The 27,525-nt window shown below is 49.1% G+C and overlaps 1 protein-coding gene across 1 annotated transcript in view; it reads left to right on the top strand.

Moving 5' to 3' along the window:
• LOC125725465 (regulating synaptic membrane exocytosis protein 1-like) overlaps positions 1 to 21,265 on the top strand; it is a 70,189-nt gene extending 48,924 nt beyond the window's left edge. Inside the window, 13 exon segments of the mRNA XM_049002398.1 lie at positions 108 to 170; positions 3,822 to 3,911; positions 8,776 to 8,818; positions 8,820 to 8,889; positions 9,120 to 9,149; positions 9,647 to 9,765; positions 9,853 to 10,016; positions 12,817 to 13,016; positions 17,219 to 17,363; positions 18,139 to 18,251; positions 18,550 to 18,651; positions 19,420 to 19,559; positions 19,642 to 21,265. Coding sequence (XP_048858355.1) covers positions 108 to 170; positions 3,822 to 3,911; positions 8,776 to 8,818; positions 8,820 to 8,889; positions 9,120 to 9,149; positions 9,647 to 9,765; positions 9,853 to 10,016; positions 12,817 to 13,016; positions 17,219 to 17,363; positions 18,139 to 18,251; positions 18,550 to 18,651; positions 19,420 to 19,559; positions 19,642 to 19,860 — 1,498 coding nt within the window. The 3' untranslated portion in view covers positions 19,861 to 21,265.
• Positions 21,266 to 27,525: the final 6,260 nt, after the last annotated feature.

Raw genomic sequence — 27,525 nt, 5'->3', positions numbered from 1 at the left:
CATCTTCTTCTTCCTTCCTCTGTGTCCCGGTTCTGTTTTGTCGGGCCGTTGCTCGGCCCGGCTCGCTCATGTGTCACCCAACCATCCCGCCCCCATGGTAAACACAGCGAGGCCCACGTCACGCGCAGAGCGATCCGGGGCGGGAGCGCCGAGTGCCTGCACACCGACAGGTAAAGCCCGGTTCTCCCACCATCGCCACTGGTAACCCCCCCCCCCCCAAGGCACCAGGCTGAGGGAGACGGCCAGTGCCATTTCCTCAACCCGTCCAATGCCACCCCCCTTCACGGGTCAGGTGGGGGTCCGTGACCCACTGCTCCAACCTCCTGGCTCTGACACATCTGACGCCTTCATTCTCACCGCTCGTAATGACGCAGTGCTGAGAATAGACTGAGCAGTGCATTGTGGGTATCGTCACACTCTCATCACTGGTGCTTGTGGGATTCTGTCCAGCTGGAAGTGCCTTAATTCCGGTCAGCCCGAGTCAACTAATTTTTAACACTTAGCAAACAAATGAATTGGGTTAATTCACTGATCATTCTCTGACAACTGCAGTTCCTGCATAACTAACCAGGGATGCCTGTCTTCTTTATGGGGCACAGAAATGATGGAATGGTGTTTCTGTTCTTCTGCATGTCTGTTCTCTCTGTGTCTGTGTAATGGTGCTTTGCTTCTTTGATTTCCTGTGCTGTGTCTCAGTAAGCATGAGCTCACTTAGTGCAGTAAGACAGTACTAACCTAAGATGCCCTTGTCAGTTTTGGGTTCCATAAGGACATCTGCAGGTAAGCAGACGGCTGGTCACCACATAACGGTAGATAACACCCAGCTGGTCATGGGGTGTACCAGGGAGCGGAGGAGGAGCTGCCTCTTGTGGCCTCTGCCCTGCAAGTGCCAGGGGCCTGGGTATGGAGGAGCTTGGAGCTGTCTGAGAGGGGAGTCTGAATGGGGAGTCTGGAGAGTCTGAGTAGGGAGTCTGTATAGTGAGTCTGAGTGGGGAGTCTGGAGAGTCGGAGAAGGGAGTCTATGCGAAGAGTCTAAGTGGTAAGTCTGAGTGAGGTGTCTGGACAGTCTGAATGGGGAATCTGAAGGGAGTCTGTGCGGAGAGTCTAAGTGAGTCTGTGTGCGGAGTCTCAGTGGGGAGTCTGTATAATGAGTCTAAGTGGGAAGTCTATAGTGAGTCTGTATAGTAAGTCTGTATGGGGAGTCTGTATGGATAGTCTAAGTGGGGAATTTGTATAGTGAGTCTGTGTGGAGAGTCTGAGTGAGGAGTGTGTGTACGGAGTCTGTGGGGAGAGTCTGAGTGAGGAGTGTTTGTACGGAGTCTGTGTGGAGTGTCTGAGTGAGAAGTGTGTGTACGGAGTCTGTGGGGAGAGTCTGAGTGAGGAGCGTGTGTACGGAGTCTGTGTGGAGAGTCTGAGTGAGGAGCGTGTGTACGGAGTCTGTGGGGAGAGTCTGAGTGAGGAGTGTGTGTACGGAGTCTGTGGGGAGAGTCTGAGTGAGGAGCGTGTGTACGGAGTCTGTGTGGAGAGTCTGAGTGAGGAGCGTGTGTACGGAGTCTGTGTGGAGAGTCTGAGTGAGGAGCGTGTGTACGGAGTCTGTGGGGAGAGTCTGAGTGAGGAGTGTTTGTACGGAGTCTGTGGGGAGAGTCTGAGTGAGGAGCGTGTGTACGGAGTCTGTGTGGAGAGTCTGAGTGAGGAGCGTGTGTACGGAGTCTGTGTGGAGAGTCTGAGTGAGGAGTGTTTGTACGGAGTCTGTGTGGAGAGTCTGAGTGAGCAGTGTGTGTACGGAGTCTGTGGGGAGAGTCTGAGTGAGGAGCGTGTGTACGGAGTCTGTGGGGAGAGTCTCAGTGAGGAGCGTGTGTACAGAGTCTGTGGGGAGAGTCTGAGTGGATAATCTGTGTGAAAGTATGTGGAGAGTCTATACATTGTCTGGATGGGGAGTGAGTGTCTCTAGTGAGCATATGCTGGGTGTCTGGGGGAGTTCCCCACCGCTTCCCTTTTAAAGCTGCGTTCAGACAGACGACGATTTACATCATTATCTGTTAGCTCGTTATACAAGCGATGGGAAGATCATTATGGCCGTGTGTACAGCTGGCTGCAGAAGCTCATCAGTCGCCAGCCTGCCTCCATCTAATTAACAGCAATATATGGCTGTAATACAGCAGATAATTTGGCAGTTATGCTGTTTATTCCTCTAAGAAACAGGAAACCACCTTTATTAAAACAGCAGCCTCTCAGCTGATTATTACCTATAGACAGCCGTGTCCCTGTGTCTGTCTGAACACAGTCAGATGCAGATCGGAGCTTCTCCACATCTCCCGTCCTCATCCATCCCGCTTTTCCGTTTCTCTGTGACGTCCGTCACTAACTGGATCGGCCAGACATCCCCCGTGTCAATTACAACTGCTAAAATTCAATCTTCTGTTGTGCGAGGGAGTTTTACTTACACAAAACTGTTCTGAGGACAGAACAAATTTGATTGGTTCAGAGAGATAACCAATCAGATTGTAGAGGAGGTGGGTCCAGGTAACTAGGGGGGGGAGGCAGAACCAAGACATCTGATTGGTTGGTCCCTCCTCCTCTACAATCTGATTGGTTATCCCTTTGAGCCAATCATTTTTCATTCTGCCCTCAGCTCTTTTTTCAAAGGCACATGCGAGATCTCACATTTCAAAGTAAAGTCTGATCGTAAGACCTTAATGGCCGATGCCGTTGCAGTTATCCGTGACCTCAGTGACACATCAGAATGGTGTGGTGGCTTTATGTACTCGCATGTCAGAGCATCGCTACATGAGGCCTGCATTAGAATGTACAGGCCAATGTCACATTTTCCGGGATGGGAATAAAGCAATGTGAATCCGAGGTGAAGTCACCGGATGGCCGCGTGAGAAAGCCAGAGGCTGTCGACAGAAATTTCCCTCGTCGGCGTATCCTTTCGGCTTTGATTAGGCTTTCTTTGGATGCTGCCAGACAGGCCGTCTGCTCCGACTGGTGCACAGGCTGGGAAACAGCACACGATTCGTACATTTATTCAGCATGGGTCGGCTGGGCCGGATGCAGTCATCCAGAGACCGGGCATGAGCTTTCCAGCTTGTCCATTTCCCGTTTATCTTTTTAATTAGGGTCGGCTGCTGTTTTTGCATGTTCCCGCATTCTGACTGTTCAGTGTGAGTGTCGCCGCGCGCATGTGTGTGTGTGTGTGTGTGTGTGTGTGTGTGCTCGAAGCTCCACCCTACCCCGTGTACCTGGAGTTGCACCAAAGCGGGGCAGTTCTGCGCCTCCTCAGAGCACACCCCCCCCCCCCCGCACTCCCCGACTGACAAGGTCGCGAGTCGCTAAGAATCATCCGGAAGGTCTCATTCCTAGAGAGGATGCCTCTCTCAATTTCTACCTTGAAGCTGGGATAGGGATATCCGAGGAAATGTTTGCAGGAAACTTGTTTCCACACCCCAGCGGACCCCTTTACGTACTATTTATGGACATTTTTCTTTTTTATCAGTGTAGAAGTCAGTGTTCATAGGCTACTTACATTGACTTACAACACTGCCAAGATGATAGGAGATACCATTCTGACCCTCCAGGAGGGGGATCTATCCTTATTTGGGCTATCCTCTGCACACGCTAATTGGAAAGACCCAGCAACAGAGCTCACAGGCTCTCCTGAATTTAGCTGCCCCTGAGACTGCCTGTCTGCTTATCGCCTGTTGAGATTAACATGCCCGTTTATGATTTGTTATCTAACATGTTTTTTTTTCCTTTTTTTTCTTTTCTTTTTTTATTTTCCTCTTTCTCAACCTCCGTTGGATGCCGCGTTGTGGCCCTAGTGATCTACAGCCGTCTCTTGACAGGTTTAGAAGTGCTAGTACCAACTGTTTGAGACCAGACACTAGTTTCCATTCACCTGAGCGAGAAAGGTACACAGACAAGACTCTCTGCTTGTTTCCTTTGATGCTCTGCTCTATGTGTGCTGGTTCTGGTCAGCCTTGTGTGTGTGTGTGTGTGTGTGTGTGTGTGCGCGCGCGTGACGCTTTCCTCGTCGCCTCTGTGCGTGCTTCAGTGTGTGTTGACGTGCGTGCTGATGAGCTTTTGCCCTGTGTGTGTGTGTGTGTGTGTGTGTGTGTGTGTGTGTGTGTGTGTGTATGCGTGTGAGTGTTTACCGTCCAGCTGCTTTGTTTGTGATTTGGTGGTGTTGCTGGTGGTGAGTTTTAGACTTCTTGAGATGTGGAGAACTTTCTCAGAACCCAACACCTTCTGAATAACTAAATAAATGTTCTCTGGTACATTTTTAAAACGTCGGTTCTACTCTTACTTCTTGTATCTCTTTTGAAATATAACAGAGAAATACAGAAGACAAACTGAAGGCGGGTTTAACTTGTCCACCCTCCTACATAGAAGATATTTCCAGTTTCAGTGTAGCATGTTTCTGAGCTGTTTGGAAGAACTGTTTTGCCTTTAGGATTTGCCGTTCACCTCATGGTTTGGTACTTCCATTACTAAAGCTTTTTGCTTCCAGCAGTAAGAAGTCTAGCCAGACCTCATGACCTGTACATACTGCTGGATTAATAACGAGGATCTTTATCAGAGGTGTGATGGCGGAGGGGGTTATTTTCCTGAACATGTTAGCGTCTCACCGTATCCATTCTGCTCATGCATGCGTGTGTGTGTGTGTGTGTGTGTGTGTGTGTGTGTGTGTGTATAGCAGCGCCCACCTATGTTGCCATGTGACAACAGTCAATTTTATTGTCAGTGATGGTTGTCGTTTGTGATACTTTGAGGCATTTTGATTGTACTCCTGGGAGGCCTAAGTGCTTTTCCCCATAAGTCAGCCAGCACACCTAGCTTGTGTTGTCTGCTTATACCCCCCACCCCACCCCGCCTAAATAGGAAGGGCAGCCCATAGGCTAGCCCCCCCCCTCCCCCACCCACCCTTTATGGCATGTCTCCTGCCCTAACTCAACCTGTATCTCTCCTGTCCCACTTCCCCCACCCTTAATGGCTGGGGTGGCACTGTGGGCCGTACCTCAGATGCACCCAGTCTCTGCCCCGCAGACGGCCCACCAGCCCCCGGATTCTAATCCAGCACGCCTCCCCCGAAGATGACAGGTACTGCCCCCTACCCCCAGAAGCCTGGCACCTGCTGCAGAGTGCCCACTACTGAGCAGCTGAACTGCCAGCTCATCCCACTGAATCCCTCTATGTTTCCTGTGCCCTGTAGACGTGGGGGGGGAGAAAAGAACACTCTAAGAACTTATGGGATCTCTTCCAAAATTGTTGTCTTTCTCTCTTAAAATGACTTAAGAAGCTTTTGAGCTGAAGCTTACAGTGTCTTTACTGTATGCGGCAGATTGCCGTACGTGTCTCGTTCCCGAGGCTGAAACAGCACCACCTGCTGGTATTTTATCCTCACTCCTGCCTGCTGTTTCTGTACCAGCTGATCGAATGTATCATGACGTCATTTCCTGTCAGACCCTCAGCCCTTCCTGTCACTCTGGAAGATTCTCTGATAGACCCATGACTTTTTAGAGTGTCATGGCCAGCCCCCTGCTGGCCCCCTCCCGCTGCCCTCCCCCCTATTGCTTCTGCCTCCCAAGATTTGGCTCCGCCCCAATCCTGCCCCCCCTACAGTGGAGTCAGCATGACTGCTCTACTGTGCTATAGTTCCCTCCCTACCCCCGCACTAATATTTGCATACACACACAAAGATGTGCACTGATTGGACGGAGAAGTGTTGGAAATTACCCGCTTTCGCTGGTCGTGTGACTTCCCCTGACACTAAAATTGTCTCCGCCATGTTGATTGAGTTACCCGCCAGTCACCATGGAGCCATTCTGATACCATTTGGATCAGGGATGCCCACAGACGTCACGCATCCCATGTTCTACCGCCCACACGGGGGGGGACTCCCCCCCCGTGCCGTGTAACCATCCATTGTGTGTGTTTCTGTCCCTGTACCCCTCCACATCCTCCCATCTCCGTGCTGATGTCATGGAGCAGCTGGATCCTGGAGCATGTTGTCCCCACAGAGGAGACGGTAAACCATCTCAGTGCCAAGCCAGGGCCCCAGAGGTACCCACAGGCCCTCTAGGCCTCCACCGGGGGGCGCACTCACAACACAGCGCACGGGACGCATATGCAGTCACACTCTGCCTGAGACTGTGACGTTTTCCCTTCCTTTATTTATCCACACAAACAACTACCGAGTGTTACGGTTTCATGTCTGATTTACACAAACTCATTTAAAGCATGCAAGCCATGGCAATGACAGTGTGTGACTTGGGTGACGTTTTAATTCATGGAATGACTGCGTTGAGCGCGGAGTGACTGGTATGTGTGTGTGCTGTCTGTTCCCTTTTAGGACGAGTCGCTGAGGTCAGTATTTATGGTGCTTCAGTACTGAGTAAAAAGTTGAAGCCATGCTTCGTTGAGTCGGAGAGGGCCAGGGGCCCCGCTGCTGCCCCCTAGTGGCTGAATGCTTCTCCTCCATCCTGTCGCCGTCATCCTTCACCGTTTGTTTCTGTTTGTTTTCCTTCTGCGTCGCTCCATCTCGCCCCCCGGTTCGCAGGCAGCCGAGAACTCTGGGTAGGCCTAACTGTCAGAAAGCCCCCAAGAAAAGCTCTGACAGTGACAGGTAAGTGACCCCACCCCCACGCCACTCCACCCTCACCACCCCCCATCGCATTTTTCATACCCCCCCCAGGTGCCACCCTGCCACCGTATTTCCTCGAGATTCGACTTGCTCCCATTGGCCGTCCCCAAACCGTGACCGAGATCCTCATTGACGTGCCGCACTGGTGTCAGTGAAATTTTCGCTAATCACCGTTTACCGGTTTCCTACGGGCCACTAATTTGTTGATTGGTCCATATTAGACCCTCGTTCCTGGACAGCTTTAATGTTATGTTGCTTTCAGGGCTGGCGAGTTGTGTGACAAGTTGAGATCTTCAGACATTCTTATGACTTCTAAAAAGTTTGAATTTTTATTAGCTGAAGTAACCAACGTTTGTTTAAGTTCCTGGACTTTTCAGAATTTTACACATGAATTTTGCATCCAGACATACTTTTGCCTTTTATCTCTGGTGACCCGCTGTCTTTAGCGCTACCGGTGGTCTTTAAAGAGACTGGACCGGCTGGCTCTGAGCTCTCAGACTTTCACAGACTTTCATGTTCTCCATGGTTCTCCAGACTGCTCATTGACCCGTTGGACCTGATGCCCATGAGGGCCAGTCCTGAAGTGAGGGTAGCTAGTTTCTGGCATTCTCCCCATAGATGGAGGTCTGTTCTGTCATATTAATATATGTAAGACCTGCGTGCTTCATCAGTCTGCTCAAGTACCTGGAGGTTTGTCCTAGTCTATGGTAGGGAGATAGAGAGTAGAGGACTGTGGATGAGTTTCACTGAGTAGTGCAGACAGGGTATTAAGTTATATTGTACTGTGCATCCAGTGGTCTCTGTGGTCTTCATGCTTGTCATGGTTTCCATGGTCGTCATGATCTCTATGGTAGTCTTCATGATTTCTGTGGTTATAGTGGTCTTCATGCTCTTCAATGTCACTGTGGTCGTTGTGGTCTTCATGGTCTCCATGGTCATTGCAGGCTTTGTGGTCTTCATGGTCTTCCCGTTCTCCGTGGTCTTTGTGGCCTCCCTGTTTTTCATGGTCATTGTGGTCTTTGCGGTCTTCATCTTCTCCACGATCTTTGTGGTCTTTGTGGTCTTCATGTTCTCCATGGTCATTGCGGTCCTTGTGGTCTTCATGTTCCCCATGGCCATCATTTGTCTACATGGCCTTCATGGTCACAGTCATCAAGTAGAAAATTAGTTTTCCCTCCTTCTCTAACCTACATTATCGTGCTTGTAAACAATTCGGCGTCCAAGCAGCATAGCTGCTGGATCCCTAATGTTTTTATATTTGTCCTTCTCTGTTTACCTGTATTGATTTACTGCACACTGTTGTTTCACTTTTGCTTATATCTTTCTTTTCATGTTAAAATTTGCATTTTATTTTACTCACATTTCGAGAATACTGCCCTTGAATATTTTCCGGGGCGGTACAGGGACCAGTGGGCCGACAAGGTCTGTTAGATCTTCACTGGTGGTTGGGTCCTGCCCAAATTACCTCAGACAGGACAGATGCAGAATCTGGCCCGATAAACATCGCTTGGTCCCTGTTTTCCCCTTCAGTCTATCTGAATCATCACCTGTACTATTGCATCGCTTCCTGTGTGCCATCTCTTCACTTGGCTGTGCTCGATAGTCAGATTCATCTTCACGACCCTCTGGTTGGCGTGCTGTGTATTTTGTCCCGGTGTACTGTACAGGATTCTGTTCCGCAAAGACGCCACATTGATATTGTGGACTTTGCCTTACGGAGTCAGGCTAACCCTAGTTACTGTCTTAAACCCTTAGCGGATACCTGCTGCTTATCTCTGAAAGGTTTTTGGGTTTTTGTGTAAGAAGCTCCGTGTTGAGGGTTGGGTTTTCTCTTCTGGGTCAGGCTAATATCTGATATTAGGAAGCATAGTTTGTGGTTGGACAAATGTTTCATTTTGCATCAATGGAATGTTTCATAATGGTATAAACCAAATAAAATGAACTGCCTGGTGTCACTGTCAATTTTTGTAATATATGCAGTTTGACTAAGTAGATAGACATTAAAAACTACCTAATAACTTGGAATATTAAGTATGTCCAAACATGCTATGCTTAGTTGATTCTGAAAGATCTCCGTTGTCTGTAGATGTGAAATTCGCATGTTAATATGTCCCCCCCCCCCCACCCCCCAGAGCACATGGTCATAGCAATCGCTCACAGTCCCCCCCCGGCGACGACCCCCCAAGCAGCCCGTAGGGGGCGACAGCTGCCACAGGTGCCTGTGAAGAACAGTGGCGTCGAGCAAGGTATGCCTGCTGGTCCTCATGCCAGCTTCACCTGCCCATGTTTCCAAGCTGGTCTTAAGAGCAACACATACAGCTGAAAGATACTTCATTGTGTCGCCCTCTAGTGGTGTATTTTATAACACGTCTTTTCAGCACGTGACGTCCGTCTGTGCTTAATGTTCCTCACACCTCTTCTCTGTTTCTCTGCTTTGCTTTTTCCCTGCAATCAACTCAACTATCTGACCCCGAAGGGCATGCTAATTGCAAGTCAGAGGAGAAAGGTAACATGCCGGCGTGTTGGTGGTTTTGTGTGATGGTGTCTGGAACTCCATCTCCTGTGTGATGGTGTCTGGGTCCCTGTTCACTGGCGTCTGGGTCTATGTCCCCAGCATGGGTAGCATCAAGGCCGGCCTTCTATGGCTTAAGACCGAACTGTTTATAGCGACGCCTCAGTTCTTTATGTGCATGAACTTTACAGTCACCATAATTGTGCATGGTAGTTTTTTAATTTATTTTTTTTTAATGCCACGTATCCAGACACTGTAGAACTGCCCCTGCTCCCCAGTTTGATGTCACCCAGGTCTCTCTCTCCCGTTCGTAGAGGACAGGTGGTTCTCCTGAGGTTCCCTGAGCTCAACCCTTAGCTTTTTCTGTTAGCGCCCGCTACATGCCCCCTCATAATGCCCAGCCGTGCAACCTCGGCCCGCTCCTCCGACCTACCGCGCGGATGCCACATTCCCGCATTTTTCTTGACGCCCCTCTGCTCTCCCTGCGCCAGCTCTCGTGGTCACGGCAGAGCGGACGCGGCAGGTGCCGGTGAAAGTACATTCCTACAGGACGTCCACCACGTCCAGCTCCAGCCAGGACCTGGAGACCGAGCTCAAGAACAAGAGAGAGGTCAGCATCTCAAAGCTGCGCTCAGCAGATCCGTGAGCTCGGTCAAACCTTCTATCCAGTGATGTCACTTCCTCTTCCCGACTGCAGCTGTACAAAGAGCAGCGGCGAAGCTGCGACAATGTGTCCGCCAGGTCATCGGACAGTGACATCAGCGACGTATCGGCCATCTCTCGCGCCAGCAGTGCGTCTCGCCTCAGCAGCACCAGCTACATGTCCATACAGTCTGAGCGGCACTGGGGGGGGCGCTTCAGGTGAGCCTGCACTGCCGGGTTACGCCATCAGATGGCGCCACAACAGGCAGATATCCTCTTATCAGCGCGGTGCTTTCTGAATACATTATGCACACATTTTTACATTTTGCCCCCCAAGCATTCAGTTATAATTGCTTGTGGTGGCATGTTCTCCCCTTGTCCTTGTGGGATTTTTTTCCACGTACTCCAGTCTTCCCCCCCCCACAGTCCAAAAACATGCTGAGACCAATTGGAGTTACCAAATTGTCCGCAGGTGTGTATACAGTCAGATCCATAAATATTGGGACATCAGCACAATTCTAATCTTTTTGGCTCTATACACCACCACAATGGATTTGAAATGAAACGAACAAGATGTGCTTTAACTGCAGACTTTCAGCTTTAATTTGAGGGTATTTACATACAAATCAGGTGAACGGTGTAGGAATTACAGCAGTTTGTATATGTGCCACCCACTTTTTAAGGGACCAAAAGTAATGGGACAAATTAACAATCATAGGATAGGATCTGGACCACTGTGACCCTGAATAGGACAAGCGGGTACACAAAACTTATGGAGAGAACAAAAGTTTATACAACACTCTTTAACTCACTCTGAGTTTTCACTCCCACTAGCGTTTTCTTTTCATGTTCCTCCTCATGCTCTCGCTGTTTTACCATGGGAATGTGTTCTGCCATCTCCGCGGATCGCTAGTTCCAGGTGGGGAGGGGCAGGCCGTGCCTGGGGGGGGGGGGCTGATGGGCGGGTTGAAGTGTAGGAGAGGAAGAAGTGTCATGAGGGCCTCATGTCTCCTCGGAGGTCTAGTCTGACCGGCAAACTGCCAGACAGCGGCTAAGACTGTAGACAGCTGGGCTCAAAATTAAATGTTTACAAACTCACTCGCATGTGATGTAGCTTTACATACAGTAATAATAACTGATGACTGTGAGAATGTCTGTTTCTTAGATTAACAATAATTGATTGATATTTCAGCTACAGTAATCTGTTTGTGGAACTGAAGTAGTAAATGGTATCTTTCATGTAATTATCAGCTGATTGGGTGTGTGGTGAGGTTTCTTCGTTAATGCAGGATATGGCTGCAGCCTCCTCCTGGTGTCTCCCCCATGGTCCCGGTGTCCCTCCGCCTATGGTACTATGTGGCAGTACTCCATCTTCCCATTCCCACAGCGTCAGGTGGATTTTAAATATATCGTGTCAATTCAGCGTAAAACTTTACAGCAATTTTCTGGTTCCGCAGCTTCTACTTGACCAGATATTTTTTTATTTCAATTATTGACTAATTAGCTGGCTAGTCAGCCCAATTTTTATAGCTGTGATGCAATTTTGCTGAGATTTATTGTCACGGCTCACTTGGTTTAGTAGATTTTTTTCTTGCTGATAAATTGTTTTCCTGTAAACATACCCCAAAGCGAAAAACAACCCAAAAACACTCCGTGACTATCTGAAGCGTAGTTTATGAAATATTTATGAAATCGATCACGCCATTTTGTTTTTATTAGTCCGCTAGGTCCGTTGCCATTCACTGGTAGCCGTCATTTAGGAAATTTACGCCGTGGTTTAGCCGTGATTTGCATTCACTCCTGTTGTTTTTATGTCATTGTCTCTGGCTGGCGTTTGGCTCTTGATAGCTGAGTCTGTGTTTTGTCGATGGTGACACAGCGGCAGTGTGGCCATACCACCCTGCGGAGCAGTGCTGGGACCCTTCTTTCGCTGCTGTTGCTGTAGCCTGTGGGCTGTTTTCGGATCCGCTCAGCTCTCTCGGGTCCCGGGATGGATAACGCTGTTTAGTCGCGTGTAGCATCAGCAGTAAGCACCGAGCACACCAGCCGGGGGGGGGATCGTCTGTTACAGCTGCTGGGAATGAAATATGCTGATGCAGGCAGACACATGCCTGCCTGCCTCCCCCCCCCGCAGCCCCCGCTAACTCGTTTACACCACATGTTCCTGTTCTGCATGGTGTGTTTTTGATTTATTAGCATCCCTCCTCCCTCTGCCTGCTAGCGTCCCCTTGCGTGTCCCATCTGTCCTCCGCTGTGTGTCCCAGCTCAGATCGGTTGCATGAGGCCAGGCAGCACTCATGAGCCGCTCTTCCCTCACACACTCACAGGGGGCAGTAGAGAGGCAGATTGGTAGCTTGGGGGGGGGTCGAGGCCACACCTCTCCTACAGCACCCTGAATGGCTGCAGGAGCAGTCAGAGTTCAGCTGATCCAGACCCCAGGGAGCGTGGCAGAGCCCTCTACCCTCCCCTGACTCCATGGCGGCCAATCACAGCGCTGCCTTGTAATCACCATTCAGTCAGATAGATGTGTTAGTGTAGAAGGGCACATGGTTCATCGTCAGCTTGGCGCCTGTGAGGATGTCTCTCCCAGAAGCCCTTTCCTGGCCGCATCCATACAGCAGCCTCGTTAAGGAAGGTGTTATTTATTATCGGTGAGATTCAAAGCCCAACTACGGAGACGGAGAGCGGTGCCCAGTGGGCAGCACGGAACCATGCCAGACCGGGTCAGCGATGGCGAGCCGTTTGCAAGCAGAGAGGATGTGAAGGATGGTGTGGAGCGCACGACGCCCCCTAGAGAGGCAGTACAGTGCTGATGGAAGCATCTTCTTTTAACGCTGGCCATGCCAAGCCCAGAGTCCGGCTTATTATCTCTCCAGAAGAAAATTCTTAGGACTTTATCTGCATCGGATAGTTTGGGCAGATAAGTGTCTTGCGAGTGCTGCTTTCCTCCACCAGAGGGCGCTCTGATGTCTCGGCCCCCGCTGCTCTCTGGTTAACCACTCTCTCCCATCCCAAATAGGAAGATCCGTGCGGCCGGCCGGAGCATGCTGAAGAGCACCAGCGTGAGCGGCGAGATCTACAACGACGGCAGCCAGTCGGACACGGCCCTGGGCACGCTGGGCTCCGCCGGCAAGAAGCGGCGCTCCAGCCTGAGTGCCCGCGTGGTCGCCATCGTGGGCTCGCGCCGCAGCCGCAGCACCTCGCAGCTCAGCCAGACGGGTGAGTCCTGTGGGCCCCCCCCCCCCCCCCCACAACCCCCAAGGCCTGGTGTCAGCCGTCCTGCCCCCATCCTCAATAAGAAAAATATAAACGAGAGGAGGCCATTCGGCCCATCAAGCTCGTTTGGGGAAACAAAATCCCTCCCTTATGGGACGTACCGAACTACAGGCCGCAGACCCCAAAGTCTGTGGACTGTTCAATCAATCAATCAATCAATCAATCAATCTATCTATCTATCTATCTATCTATCTATCCATCTATCCATCTATCCATCCATCCATCCATCCATCCATCCATCCATCCACATATGTGCTCCCCATAACGGGTCACCTGAGAGCGATGGCTTGTAGTGGATGTACTTTTAAACAGACTGGGCCACTGCGATTCCCCGACCAATTAGCTGGGCTGGTGGGATGTGGGGTTGATACACACTGCTCCCCTCTCCTTTATTAACGCCAGAACGGGAATGGACGAAAAGCCAGGGGAGCATGCGTCTACATGTCTGCAGGGTCGTGTGCCTTTATGCTTCGGCTACATGGTGCCTAAAGAGTCCAGATGGATGGTTTTAGGAGGCGACGGCTGAGTAGAAGCCCAGACGGGCCTGCTTCTGCATTAGTGCAGGTCGGATTCCAATGCCATGTTGGCCGTCCTGCTTTAGTGCTCTGCATTCCGCTACGAGTGTGGGTCACAGTCCGCTGGCTCGACAGACCCATCCCTCATTGCCTTGACAAGCTCACCCCCCCCCCCCCCCACATTCCCAGAGGGTTGGGTTTCATAGCTGCGAAGTGTGCCGGCTTTATATGGGCCGGGTATTTTTCATCTTGACCCAGTAATGGTCCCTTTGACACGCCAGCCTTGTGAAGAGGCTGGGATATGAAACAGCAGCCCAGCCTTCTGGGGGAGGTGGACGAGGCTGTGGGCCAGTGATCAGATTTTTGCAGGGAGCTGAGTTTCCCATGATAGTGTAACGACAGTGAGTCAAATTGTGTTGTTTGTAATTGGCCTAAAAAACGGTATTTTTAAATATTCGATGTAGTTTTCAAGGCTTTGAACACCTCCTCTTGGAGGAAACATCAAAATTCATGATGGCTATTAATATAAATACACACATAACATGAGGACAGGGACAGAAGTGGCCCAGCTAAGCCACAGGGAAGGTTCCGGAAAGCGGTCCCCTTCAGAGGACCCGTTCAGGCTTCGGATAAAGGGTGTTTCAATGCTGCTGGACAAACTCAGCCTCTCACACACTTTACTATTAAATCTGGCCAGCAGATTGATCTCTCGTTTTCCACAGAATGAAAAAGTGATGTGACGTTATTCCACTAAGAAGTGCTGGCAGGTTTTACTTCTGGCACCGGCAATGTTAGACAAATGTATATCGGTTATCCATAAAGTTCTCTGTTGCACAAATATGGAGAAACACCCAGAAAGGTATTCATTAATGCATTACATTTAATCATGATGCGAAAACAATTTCATCTACTCAATCTTTGCTCCACTGCTTCTGTTTTCTTTATCACTATAAGGCCCACCCCAGCAGGAACTAAAAATGGTTCCTGCAGTGGAAACATGAAACAAATTCCTCGTTCCTGAGTCTTGGTTCCAGAAAAAAAAAAAAGTTCCTGAATGCCTGTGATCAGTACGTCACTGGCTTGAATCCCATCCTCAGCAGTATAGTCGTATCTCCTTTAGGCCCCCGAGTCTGGCCCTATTCCCTGAAAAACCTAATTTCAGAGGAAAGATATCCAGACCGCAGCAGAACTGGGATCAGAAGGGAGCCTACTGCGGTTTTGTGTCATTTGATTTGGCCACCCCTCAATGTGCCGCTCCTTCCTGAACCGACTGTTAGTCTGGTGTTAATTCGCTGCTCACACTTCAGTGGCCTGACTTGAGTGATGACGACTTCACTCTGTCACTCCTGTATTAAATGACGTTTGGGCAGTCTGTGATTCACTCTCTTTAATAAAATGTTTCTCTTACTATCAGTGAGAGAATGAGTAAAGGAAACTGGGCGATGGTACCGCTATAGATTTACCGCAGCTAAAAACGTGGAATTACCGACAGAACGTCGGTGTGTGGAGCAGAAATGGGTAAGGATGAATCAGGATCGCGTCTGGTATTTTTGTTAATAAAAAGAAGATGGGAGTATGGAGTACGGAAAAGTCAATGTGAAACACCACGCTCCGGAAAGACAGAGACATTTGTATGCCTAGCAATTTACCCAAGGAAATCAATTTATGTGTTCAGTATCGATTTTAGCATTAAAGTGCATCAGGCAGAAATGGGGCTAGGAAATCAGACGTAACTTTGGCATGATGTTACTGAGCATCAGTGTTAAGTAATGGTAAGACTTAACATGAAAATGGTCGTCTGTCTCTTAACACAGCCCTGGCCTCACACACAGTAATGATCCCGTTGATATAAAAATGGCACGTTGATGGACGGCCCCTTTTGAGCCCTTTAACCTTCCATTATGTGACCATTAGGTGGATGTTATCATGCAGCGTTGAGGCGTCCTCCGCGTGAGACTCTCCTTCATGTTGGAGCCCACTACCTGTCGGTCGTGAAGATGAACTACCTGGACTTTGCGTTCATTTTATCGGGTATAAGGTGACCCTTGAGCTCAAACGATGGGTTATTATAGCAGACGGCCCCAGACTTCATAAAGCAGAACAGGAAAGACAAGACAGCACCCCATGTTGGGTTTGCAGTACTGGGTTCTCTCTGCTAAGGGACCGTCAACAAACTCTCAGCCCTTTGAAGTGAGACAGTGAGGTGAAATAAAGTCACCTCTTGGTCTTTGAATAAATGGGCTTTATGATATGGAAAAAAACCCACTCACCAGTTCATTTTCCAGCACCAAAAACCTGGATGATATTTTAAGAAGTCTGGTACGTAAAACAGTGACGTAGTTTGGACGTAAATCAGCTTGTTGGAGCTCCATCTGCTACACATGGCTGAGCTTCTCTGAGCCTTTTTGCACCAAGCTGCTGTCCACCAGCCAGGCCATGGGGGGGTGGGAGTGCTGTCAGGCAGCAGGGGGTGGGCTGGGCACGTGAGAGGATAAGAAGTGTTAACGCTGTCCCATTAGCCCACCATCCGGGGCATATCCTGCTTGGTGCCCAGCTTCCTCTGACAGACTCCAGGCTCCCTGAATCCTGTACTGATTATGTGGTCATGGATGGATGGATAGATGGATGGAGTGAGTCCTCCATTTCCAGCTAAACTTCGAAACATGCTAAATCTCCTAAATAAAATTGGATTGGATGGAGCAAACGGAGGAGTGCCATTGGTTAAACCGCTGTCACACTGACAAAACGGGCTGCCAAACCATTCCCAATGAATCACTTGTCAATGACGTGGTAGAGGACAGTGCACCGTGGGTAATTCAGGGCCGGTTACAAATACGTGTTACTGCTGTGACCATGTGTGACTCAGACTACAAAATCGAGGCCTTGGATGAGTTGCTCTGCCCCCGGAACTCTCTCCTGGATACTGAACGAGAGATCCAAGAGAGTTATTTTCCTCTTAATGTCAATGACCAATGTTCCATAGCAGCAGTCGAAGAAGTTGGTTAAATTTGCCAAAGTTGGGGAGTGATTAACTGTGTAATGAGGCATATTCATTATTAAGCGGATGCAGGTATCCCATCTGGACATTACAGACATCCAGCTATTGAGACGGCCGTGTCCCACCCTAGACAGGTGCAGATTATAAAGAGGGCACTTGGAGGGGGGGGGGGGACTGTCACTGATGATCTCATTGGCTAAATGCGCTAAGAGGTCAGTGCAAAGAGTATGGCGCTTCTCATTAGTGAAGGGCGCCATGGCACTCCCTGTTGGCAGGGAGGCCTAGAAGGTTGGTGTCTTGGTCAGACGAAGTGTTGAGTTACTCAGTTCTTCAGTTTCTCGCCCTTGTGACTTTCTCCGGGGAGGTTCTTCAGATGTTTCAAAGGACAACAATGGATTGTCTTACCAAGGAATATTAGCATAGGTGAGCTAGCGGTGGAAGAATCGAAAGATTGCGGCCTTTGGATAGCAGCCATGGGTCTGCCCCCCGTAGCCGCTAACCATTGGTCTGTGTGTGAGGGGGCGAGGCCGGACGCCGTGTGTGCCCATTTTCAGTAGGGGGCGCCGTTGGCGACGTGACCGCATGTAGACCGCTGTTCCTGACAGCCTGCCCTGCTCTGCACTCCGTTCCAGACGCAGCCAGCAAGAAGTCAAAGAGCCAGATCCAGCGGAGCCAGGAGACGGGCATGGCGGTGGAGTACCCGCGCAACGCTATGGCGCGGCAGGCCAGCCGCGAGTCTACTAATGGCAGCATGAACAGCTACAACTCCGAGGGCAAGTGAGTGCCCTCCCCGCCCCGCCCCCCCGTGCCACCCATCCTACCTCCTATGAAAGGGAATATGAATGATGGTAAATTTTATTAGCCAATTAAATAAGACATTACCGCAAGACAAAGGTAATATGATCCCCCTTGAACACAAATAAAGGTGAATTGTATATTTTTGGCAAAACATGCTTAAACACCGACCGCTTTGCAAATACCCTCAGCCCCATGCCTGATGACGGTTAGCCTGTGTAGTGCTGTATGTGAGCATACCCCCCCCCCCCAGCTGGCCGGAGAGGGAGACAGGGCTGTCTCTGAGGTATCCGTTAGATGAACGGATCTGTACACAAACGATTTGAGACATAGTTTTGTTTTCAGTAATGAGACACCAAGTGTCCCTCCATCAATGCGGACCCCCCCCCCCCCCCCAGTGCCTCCTCTTCCCGTATAATCACTCCATCTATCATCGCTGGTGCCCAAGCCAGCAGCCCAGAAATAGCAGGCACGCCCCTTAATCAGGCTGCGAGGGGCGCTGACAGGTGTACTGCCACTCACGTGTGCCCACCGTGAAGCATGGCACAGCAGTGAGGCCTAGAGATTCATTCTGGATAATTACCGTGATGATTAATGCGGGGGGGGGCATCACACTGGCAGGGCACTCTGTGGGGGATCTGGTGGCGTGTGACTGTGTCGGTCCGGTCACGGACGCGACATGGCGGTCATATGCAGAGCGTGCCGTTCCCGTACCGCTCCCTCCTTAACCGAGCTGCACCTTCCACCGCCTGCATAGCCTGATCTTCTCCGGCGTCCGTCTGGGGGCCGACAGCCAGTTCAGCGACTTCCTGGATGGTCTGGGTCCCGCACAGCTGGTGGGCAGGCAGACGCTGGCCACGCCCGCCATCGGTGAGTGCTCTCGCCAAGGATCGCCATCTTTTTCTTCACGTTAACGCTCTCCCATCGGCCTCTCCTCTCCCCACTGCTGGCCACTTGACTTCTCATCCAATCACATCTGCTCTTTTCCTCTGGCTCTTATTTTGAAACAGTTTTGCCAACCGTCGCTCATCATTCCCATTGTTTTACATTAGAATAAACACGGGTGCCAGTTTGCAGCTTGTTAACGTTGCTGTTTAGCCAGCTAACGTGTGCTGTGGCTCTGAACGCGATCTCCTGTGGTTGCCGCTGACGATGCCCCGCCCTCCAGGTGACATCCAGATTGGCATGATGGACAAGAAGGGCCAGCTAGAGGTGGAGGTCATCCGCGCACGAGGCCTCATTCAGAAGCCCGGGTCAAAGTCCCTCCCCGGTGAGGCCTGTTCTGCACACGCTCAGTCCATGCCCCGCCTCCATGTGACCCCTATGCGGTCCCATCACTGCTCCCTCTGATGCACGGCTCCGACTGGTGACGCCACAGATCACATGCAGCCCTGGACGTGCATTAAATGCGAGCTTCAATGACGCATTTTCCTGCAGGTTGCCGAGCTTGTCCATGAGAGCGTTTCACCCTTTAAAGATAAAGGATGCTGATTCAAGGCTTGTGTGTGGTATTGATTTTCTGTTTCAGAGGTACAGTCGCTGTCTGGGTGTTACTTAACCTCACAGCTGCTAGGGCTGGGGCTTTGAATCCTGCCCATTTCCACATGGTGTTCCCCTTGGTGTGTGCCCTGCAGAGGTGGATAGTTCAGGTCCAGGAAATAAAAATCCAGACCAAGATTTTGTTTCGACCAGCCCGTTGAGTACTCTGTGATCATGACTTTCTATGCTCACCTGGTTGGTTGAAACAAAATCTTGGTCTGGATTTTTACATTCTGAACCTGAACTATCTACCTCTGGTGCCCTATGCTTCTGGGATAGACTCACCATGACCTAGTACTAGATAAACAGTGATGGGCGTATAGTAAGTGGGCATAGCATGTTTATTCACCAGCGTGTTACTGCAGATTGACCTCCCTAATTAGGCAGAATCATGCCTGATCTGTGCAGGTTGAAAAGTCGTGTATTAACAGGCGAAGGGAGCCACGTATTTCAGGCAGGAAGGAGGAGGGATAGTGAAAAATGTTCTCTGTGCCACCAGCTCCGTACGTCAAGGTCTACCTGCTGGATAACGGGGCGTATGTAGCCAAAAAGAAGACGAAGATTGCTAGGAAGACGCTAGACCCACTTTACCAGCAAGCGCTGCTGTTTGACGAGAGTCCGCAGGGCAAAGTTCTACAGGTGAGCGACCCGGCGGGCTGCTGGAGTCGGTGCCCCGTGTCTCATTTCGCAGGTTGTTTGATGCACTCGGCCCTTCTCACAGGTGATAGTGTGGGGCGACTATGGTCGGATGGACCACAAATGCTTCATGGGAGTGGCACAGATCCTGCTGGAGGAGCTGGACCTGTCCAGCACGGTGATTGGCTGGTACAAACTCTTCCCGCCGTCCTCGCTGGTGGACCCGACGCTGGCCTCCGTCACCCGCCGGGCCTCGCAGTCGTCGCTCGACAGCTCGTCGGGACCGCCGGGGATCCGCTCCTAGTGCCCCGCGGAAGACCGGAGCGGAGGGAAGACTAGAAGGAACGAGGGATAACAATCAGAAGCAGACTGAGAATCATGATCAAAGCTTTGTTGGAGCCTGACAATCATTCCTGAATCTTCTTTTTTTTTGGTCTTTTCTCTTAGATCTTTGTTATTTTCTTTCTGTGTAGCTTTCCAACAGACAGGGCTGCGGCAAAACATGGGGTAACGTTGCCTTCACAGGAGAGGAACTCCAAATGTCACACAGGCCAGGTATATCCCGACACAGAGTGACACCTGAGGGGGGCGGAGCCAGTCCACCCTGGCTCTGCCTGACTCTCTCTCTCTCTCTCGCTGTTTCACTTCCGTGTTTCCCCATCGCCAGCGCTGTGCCTGGATGTGGGGAGGGTGGGGGGGGGGCTTGGGCCCCTTTGTTGCAGTTGCACTGCCACGCTTCTCGTTTCCCATTCGTTTTGTATACTTGGACAGACGTTCGCACGATGGAAAAAAGGGGTTCACGTTTCCTGGCGCTTGCATGAATACAGAATAAATCAGGGTGGGGTTCCCTTTCCTTCCTGACCCAGACTCTGCTTTCCTCCACCGACTCCAACCGGTCAGTTGAACCCCCCCTATTTGTAGATGTGCTGTTGGCCTCTGTCAGGACCCAGCGTGCTGCGGTCAGGGTGCTGTGGACATTAATGTCGCTGCCGGTCCCTGGGACCCCCCCCCCCCCCCCCCCCCAAAGCCCTGCACGTGTTTAAGTTTTTATCTGAGTCCCACCTTCAGTTTACATCGTTTTGATTAATGCAAGTACGACCGCTTGGTTTTTTACCGCAAAACAAGGTCTTAACTTTTTGGAAGAAAACAAAGAAGAAAAAAAAAAGAAAAGAAAGCCGCCAGACTCCAGCTTCCTTCCTGTTCCCGCATCACTTCCTCTCTGCCCAGATTCCAGGAGACACACGAGTCACACGGAAACCTCTCTGCAAAATCTGTGAATGTGACAGCAACCACCAGGCAGGTCCACACGGACTCCAGTACTTACTCTGCAAAAACGCCGCCTCCTCCTCTGCTACCCACCCAACAAAGATGCGGGGGGGGGGGGGGTGGGCATGGGGTGGAAGGAGGAGCAGCATGACTGTGGAACTGTTCCAAGCTGCATGCACATTTTGTAAAACAAAAAAGCAGACAAAAAAAAAAATAAGTCATTGAAATAGATGTGTGTGTTAGTTGCACATACTGTAGGTCAGCTTGTATGTTGCATGTAACTGTACAGTTTGCTCGTACTTAATATAAGGAGATTACAGATGAAACAAAGCCACCCATGTGTAGACGTTTGGCTGGACCCCGCACCGTTTTCTCATTCTGATGCTGGATGTCTAAACGAACGTGTTTTTGTTTTAGGTCCTTTTCTTGTTTTTCTGCCCTTTGCGGGGTGGGAGGGTGGGGGCAGGAGGGGCTGTGGTAGCTGAGCGCGCCCCCTGTTGTTGAATACATTGGTGCACATCATAGTTTTACTGGGACTGGGACTGAAGTTGAAAATATGTATAAAATTGAACTAGATCGTTTATGAAGTATAATTATGACATAATTATGAAGAAGTTTTAACTAAATATTTCTATATATAGATATATAGAAAAAGTATATAAGGACACAGACGGGTGCACACATCTATAGCCACGAATTGTAATTTTGAAACAACCGCAAGGTTGACAAGCAGGTCAGGTGGGGGGGAGGGCGGGGGCAAAGTCTGGCCCTCTGTGACCCCCAAGTAGGCTCTAGTGCATTATGGGATGCCTAGAGACATCATCACCTTCGTTTGACAATATACGAACTCAGCACTGGCTTGAGTTTAACAGGTACCTCTCTACTCAAGAGCAGTAGTCAAAATCACCCCCTCACCATACTTTTAACCCCAACTTCAAACTCATGTCATGTAAACATATTTAATAAAGTTTACTTTTCTTGTCCAGTGAGACTGATTTCTTTACTTTTTCAGTATTGCTGAACAATGCCGATTGTTTACAATCTATGTGTTCCACTGAAATAATGATAGAAAAGATATTAAAAAAATCACTGCAGCATTTCTTGTTTGTATAACAGATGTGGCTCAAATGATGTGTATGTTTTATATTAAAAGAGTTCATTTTTATTATTTACAAATTAAAGACTGTGTGGATGAAAATTCATTTTGGTGTCTACAGTGCCTCCCTTGTCCTTGGCAGAACCACTAGTTTGGCGGCAGTTCCTGAGAAACACCCGTCATCCAATATACGCTCAGGCCGGTAATTAGCGTCATGCCACCAGGTCAGGCCTGCACTCACAAACAACTCCTTTCCTGCCTTGGGGATCCTCTAAGTTTGTGGGAAAACAAATATTATTCTCTGTTCTACGAACTCAACTCATGATGGCCTCTCTCATTATGCTAGATAGCCATCTTACACAAGCAGTAATGTACAACAAGTACCAAGCAGGGTTTTGGGGGGGGGGGGTATTAGGGAGGCTAGGATGGGAGACCTTGACAGGATCAACCGTGGGCTGGGAGATTCTGACATGTCAAATCCTGGGTCATGTTCTCACCGTGACTTTCCCAAGTGCCCCACCTAGTGGAGGGAGTCCATTCTGCACTTAGCTTCCCACCATTGATGTCAGCATACCGTCCCATTATAGGTTATAGCCTTGGTACTTAAGTACCATCTAAAATCCATGCAGCCTGTCTCCATTTTAGGTAAGGTATACAGTGCCCACTGATGTGTTTGTAAGTTGATGACTTTCCTGTAATGGACTTTGAGTGTAATGTGATGCTTGGATACCCTGGGTAAGAATATACACAAATGAACTGTATTAAGACATAAGAGATAAGATTACCTTCGGACATCCTTTATACACTTGTCCAAAAGGCCAGAGGTTATCCTGTATGTTTTACAAATGACAACGTTTAAATCCACATTAAGGCACATCAAATCACGGCTCAGAAAAAGACGATCTCCCTTGTTTGCCCTTAAATATGACCAGCGGGAAGATTTCTTACCACTCAGGATCACATTTTGCTTTTTAGAAAGACAAATCTCTCCCTTCCTCTGTAATTTCTGCACAGTACATTTCATATACTTGTAAGTGGATTCCTGGGTGATGATAGAACGGAGTGTTACCTCCCCACATATGTGGCCTGTAATTAACAACGGAAATGAACACTAGTCAATTAATTGGCATCCGTCTGACGACCTCCAACCTCTCCAACGAGGCATCTCTGTACCCCTGGTCTGCCTGGTTACTTATGAACAATTCGGTCTGGACTAGTTGGGACGAGTCCCAAGACGACAATGTGAATGGGACCCTCAGTCCCCCTTCTACCCAGCAAACTCGTAAGGATTATGGTGCCGTGAAGTTAATGCTGCAGAAGCAGGCTCTCGTCTGGCCATGGGGACAGAGCGAGCTCTGGCACGTTCCCATGCTTGGTAAGCATTCCGACATAAACTGTTTACCTCCTCTAACTCTGCCCGACCATCGTGATGACACAGTAGAACGGGCCCCGTCGTCTGTTCTCTCTCTACTAACCTGTTTCCCAACGTTGTCTTATTCAGCGAAACAAAAAAAGCAATAAAATTGTAGGATTCTGGGGACAAGTGTGACTGGAAATGCTCATCACCCTACATGTCCCAAACGGTCAAAAGCATGTGGCGTGACCGATGAGTCCTGAGTCCTTGTTCCTCTCTTAAGATTCAAGGTTCGAGCAATTTATTGCCATATGTGCAGTGTCTACACAATGAAATTGTCTGTTTACTCCTGCACAAAAAAAAAAAAGATAATCAATAGAACAGTAGTCAAGGATTTAAAATATACACATCCAACATAAATTGAAATATTAAAGATATCAATCCCTTTTCTGTACCCATTTGTCCTATTCAGGGTCGCGGGGGGTCTGGAGCCTACAGGCACAACCCAGGGAACAACCCAGGATGGGGCACCAACCCATCACAGAGCACACTCACATACCATTTAGTCACATATTCATACTTAAGGACAATTTAGCAACTCCAATTCACCTCAGCATGTGTTTGGACTGTAGGGGTAAACCAGGATACCTGGTGGAAACCCCACGACGACACGGGGAGAACATACAAACTCCGCACACATTCAGGCAACAGTGCGAACCACTGCGCCACTGTGCACTGCACTACCAAATGTGTACTGTCCATCATACGATAGGCACAAGAAAGTACTGTATTGCAGTACAATCATCCCTGCCTCACGCACATCAAAAATCCTATTCCAACGAAAGTCCATTTCGATGTACGACCTGTCCCTCAGAAGGGAACCCAGTGTTAAATCGGGGACAGTCTGTACGAAACCTACACATATGAAAATAGGAATCATTGGTAATGCATCACTGTTATTTTGGCCTGGGTGCTGCCAGTCTTTCGTGGATTGTGCTGTGGCTTCAGTCCCAGTTCCAGTTCTCTGTGTGGGGACTGCAGGTTGCTTGGTTGTGCTGCTAGTTCCTTCCTGGTGTCTTCAAAAGGCCCTCAGTGTGACGGACTGCTATCCTTGCCCAGTGTTTCCTAGCTGGGCTGTAAGCTTGTCCTGACTCTACCTCGGATACGTCCTTATGGCTCTCACTCCGAATTAATGATGATGAAAGCTCTGCTTTCTACATACAGGAGAGCCGCTCATTATCAGTGAGGCGTGGTGACGAGTAAAGACATGGCAGGTCGCTGCTGTCTTGCAGAATACCTTACTACCCATTACTCTGCTGCCCGGGTTTCTCTTAACAAGACATCACTTGTGTGGGAGGTTACGTGGTGTTACACTTCCTGAGCTGGGGGTTTGAATCCTGCCTCTGCTCTGTGTGTGTGTGTATGTATTATATTTACATAACATTGTGAGGACCCCGCAATTTAAAATAAAAAAGGTCCCCCGCAATTTAATAGAAATCTGTTATTTTGATGTTGTAGGGACCATTTTTCAGGTCCCCACAAAGATCTGTGCATGCAATCAAAAAAAGTAAATACGCCAAAAGTCTCATATTTAGTTTGGTTACTTATGGTTAAGGTTAGGGCTGGGCAGAGGTTAATGTCATCATGTTGGGATTAAGGTTATTCCCACATGGGTCCTGGGTATAACGTTAAACTGCAGTCTTCAAACTTGCAGGAACAAAACTGGGGGCTGGTGGTGGGGTTGGCACTCCAGCCACCATAAAACAACTCACAACAGCCCGATGTAAACAGGCACTACACCGTTATGGTCTCCGCGGGAGTAGCTCTGCTGCAGCTGAGCAGAGGAAGGCTGCACACATTACGAATGGGATGGAGGGAAGCCATTGGGAGCCCCATCCCTGGAGGAGAGCTGTGGGGGTCGGGGCTGGTGTGGTGTTGAGGCGTCGCCCGCTTGTTGGCCGCACTTGGGCCTCAGCTTGAGGCGCGTGGAACTACCATTCAGGCAGGCGCATGGAAAGTGTTCCAGCAAGATGGCCGTCTTTCTCTGCCGGTGGGGGAGCTTCGTAAACTCCACATTTCGGTGGCAGCACTCTGTGAGGTACGCAGACCGGGGGGTGGCCAGATCTCTGTAGGTAGATACACCTATTTTTGGTCTGGTCACTCTGATGGCTGCCATACTCAGTGAGCAGCTGTTGCTGTAGCGCATCGGCTCCTCCCGATGGTGTCTGATGTCAATCCTTTCAACAAGTGTATTATGAGACTCACTCTTTGGGTGTCTTGTCTGTTGTCTCGGTGTATGCTCCGACCCGCGGTGAGTGATGTCTCTGTGAGGGAGACATTTTACTCGCAACTCCAGTCTCGGTGGTTGAAGGAGGCCCGTGAGGTGACACTCCTTTGGTAATGGGTGACTTCAAAGTGACCACTGGCACTGAGAGGGCTGGCTATGGGGATTGTGTCTGTCCCCACTGGTCTGGAGAATGGGGTGAACGTGGCCCCACGTTCCTCGACTCTGTGACAGGGCTGCGGGTCGCTGGATCCTGGTTCCAACGCCCTCGTGGGCAGACACCAGAGGCTCCTGCAGAACTGTCTACAGAAGTGCCCATTTTGTGAATTCTGACCACAGACTTGTCTCATATTTTGTTTGGTTCCTTGTGGTTAAGATTAGGGCAGGGTAGGGGTTAAGGGTGTCATCACTGAGCTTATGGTTTTTCCCATAGAAATGAATGAAAGGACCTCATTTAGACAGCTCAGGCAACATGTGTGTGCATGTGTGCGTGTTCACTTTGCATGCCCTGCCCCTGCCTCCTGCAGTCCCACCATAAAACTACTCAACACTCAAATGGTGAAGACCACTTTACAGCGTCCTTGACTCATATTTTGTGCGTATCGCTGTCGCCTATAATATCTCATTGTTTAACTGTGTTAGTAAACCAAAGCTATTACCGTATATGACATAATATAACAAATTGAACTTTATATTGTTGTTGTGATATCGCGGTCATAATACTTATTTTATAGAATAGCGTAAATTTCAAGAAAAACCTGTTTAACCCTGTTTTCTAAAAGCCTCACCAACAGGATTTCCCGGCAGTCCATCGTTATGATTCTTGACCATCGCATCAGATCTTTCATCATCAATTATTGCCCGTGTGCAGATTATTATTATTATGATTATCTCCCCTGGGACCCTGCATGATGATGTCTGAAAACAGTCAGAGCCACTGCAGACGGCATAAAGATGGACAGCAGACCACCAAGTCGGAAGATGCTTATCAGCAGCTTCCAGGAAGTTCACGTCCGACTGCCTCTGATAGATTAGTTGTGCAGGACGAATAAATAAACAAATGGTACATATCAACAAAATGATTCAAAACAGATCCGTGGTCTAACGTTAATATTTGTTTGATGTTTATCATTCTTAGAAGAGCCATGGTTGGAAAGGGCTCTCATAAAATACAATGGGCAACACTTCACTTGACGGTGAACAAATACTTAGTAATAACTCAGTTACTACCGAAGTGCAAATCATGAACAAATATAGTTGCTACTTGAGATAAGATGCATCACGATTCGTTAATGAGGAGCAAACATGATCAGTATTTATTATTGTTATTATTTGTAAACAAAGGTTTACAGAATTAAAAGATATACTAACAAATATAGTAACTACCTGAGAATAAACATGCGTCATGATTCATTAATTAAAATGACATCAGTATGTAACTAGTTTGTGGTTAATTAATACATAAATAGGCCTAATGGCACAATATACTGTGATACTTTTCTGCCCCGTCAAGTAAAGTGTTACCATAAAATTAACTGATCAAATGTCCGTAGCTTTGAGTTGTTCTGTTATTCTTAGTGAGTTTAGAAATATATTGTACCGTATAATTTAATCTGTACCGAACTGTAACAGCTAACGGGCACAGTGTACTTTTGCTGCACAATATCTTAAGTGAATGGTTTTACACTGACCGATTTTACACTGAAACCATGCAGCAATGTGAGCTGAGTAACCAAAAATGCAGCTCCTGCACGCTTGCATTTTTGTTTTTGAGCGTTTCCTTCAGAACTTAAAAAAAAAACAACCAATTTCATGGGAATGCAAGCCTGGGTATATTTTTACATCACTACCAGGTCGATGTTTTCGGACTGCTTATCCAGTCCGGGTGACAGCAGTCCAGAGCCGGTCGTGGGAAGTGTGGGTGCTAATGTTGGGTTAAGCATCACTGTCAAAACACACACACAAACAG

This window comes from Brienomyrus brachyistius, unplaced genomic scaffold (assembly GCF_023856365.1).
Source record: "Brienomyrus brachyistius isolate T26 unplaced genomic scaffold, BBRACH_0.4 scaffold67, whole genome shotgun sequence".
Classification (NCBI taxonomy): Eukaryota; Metazoa; Chordata; class Actinopteri; order Osteoglossiformes; family Mormyridae; genus Brienomyrus; species Brienomyrus brachyistius.
This window is presented reverse-complemented; position numbering and strand designations above follow the sequence as displayed.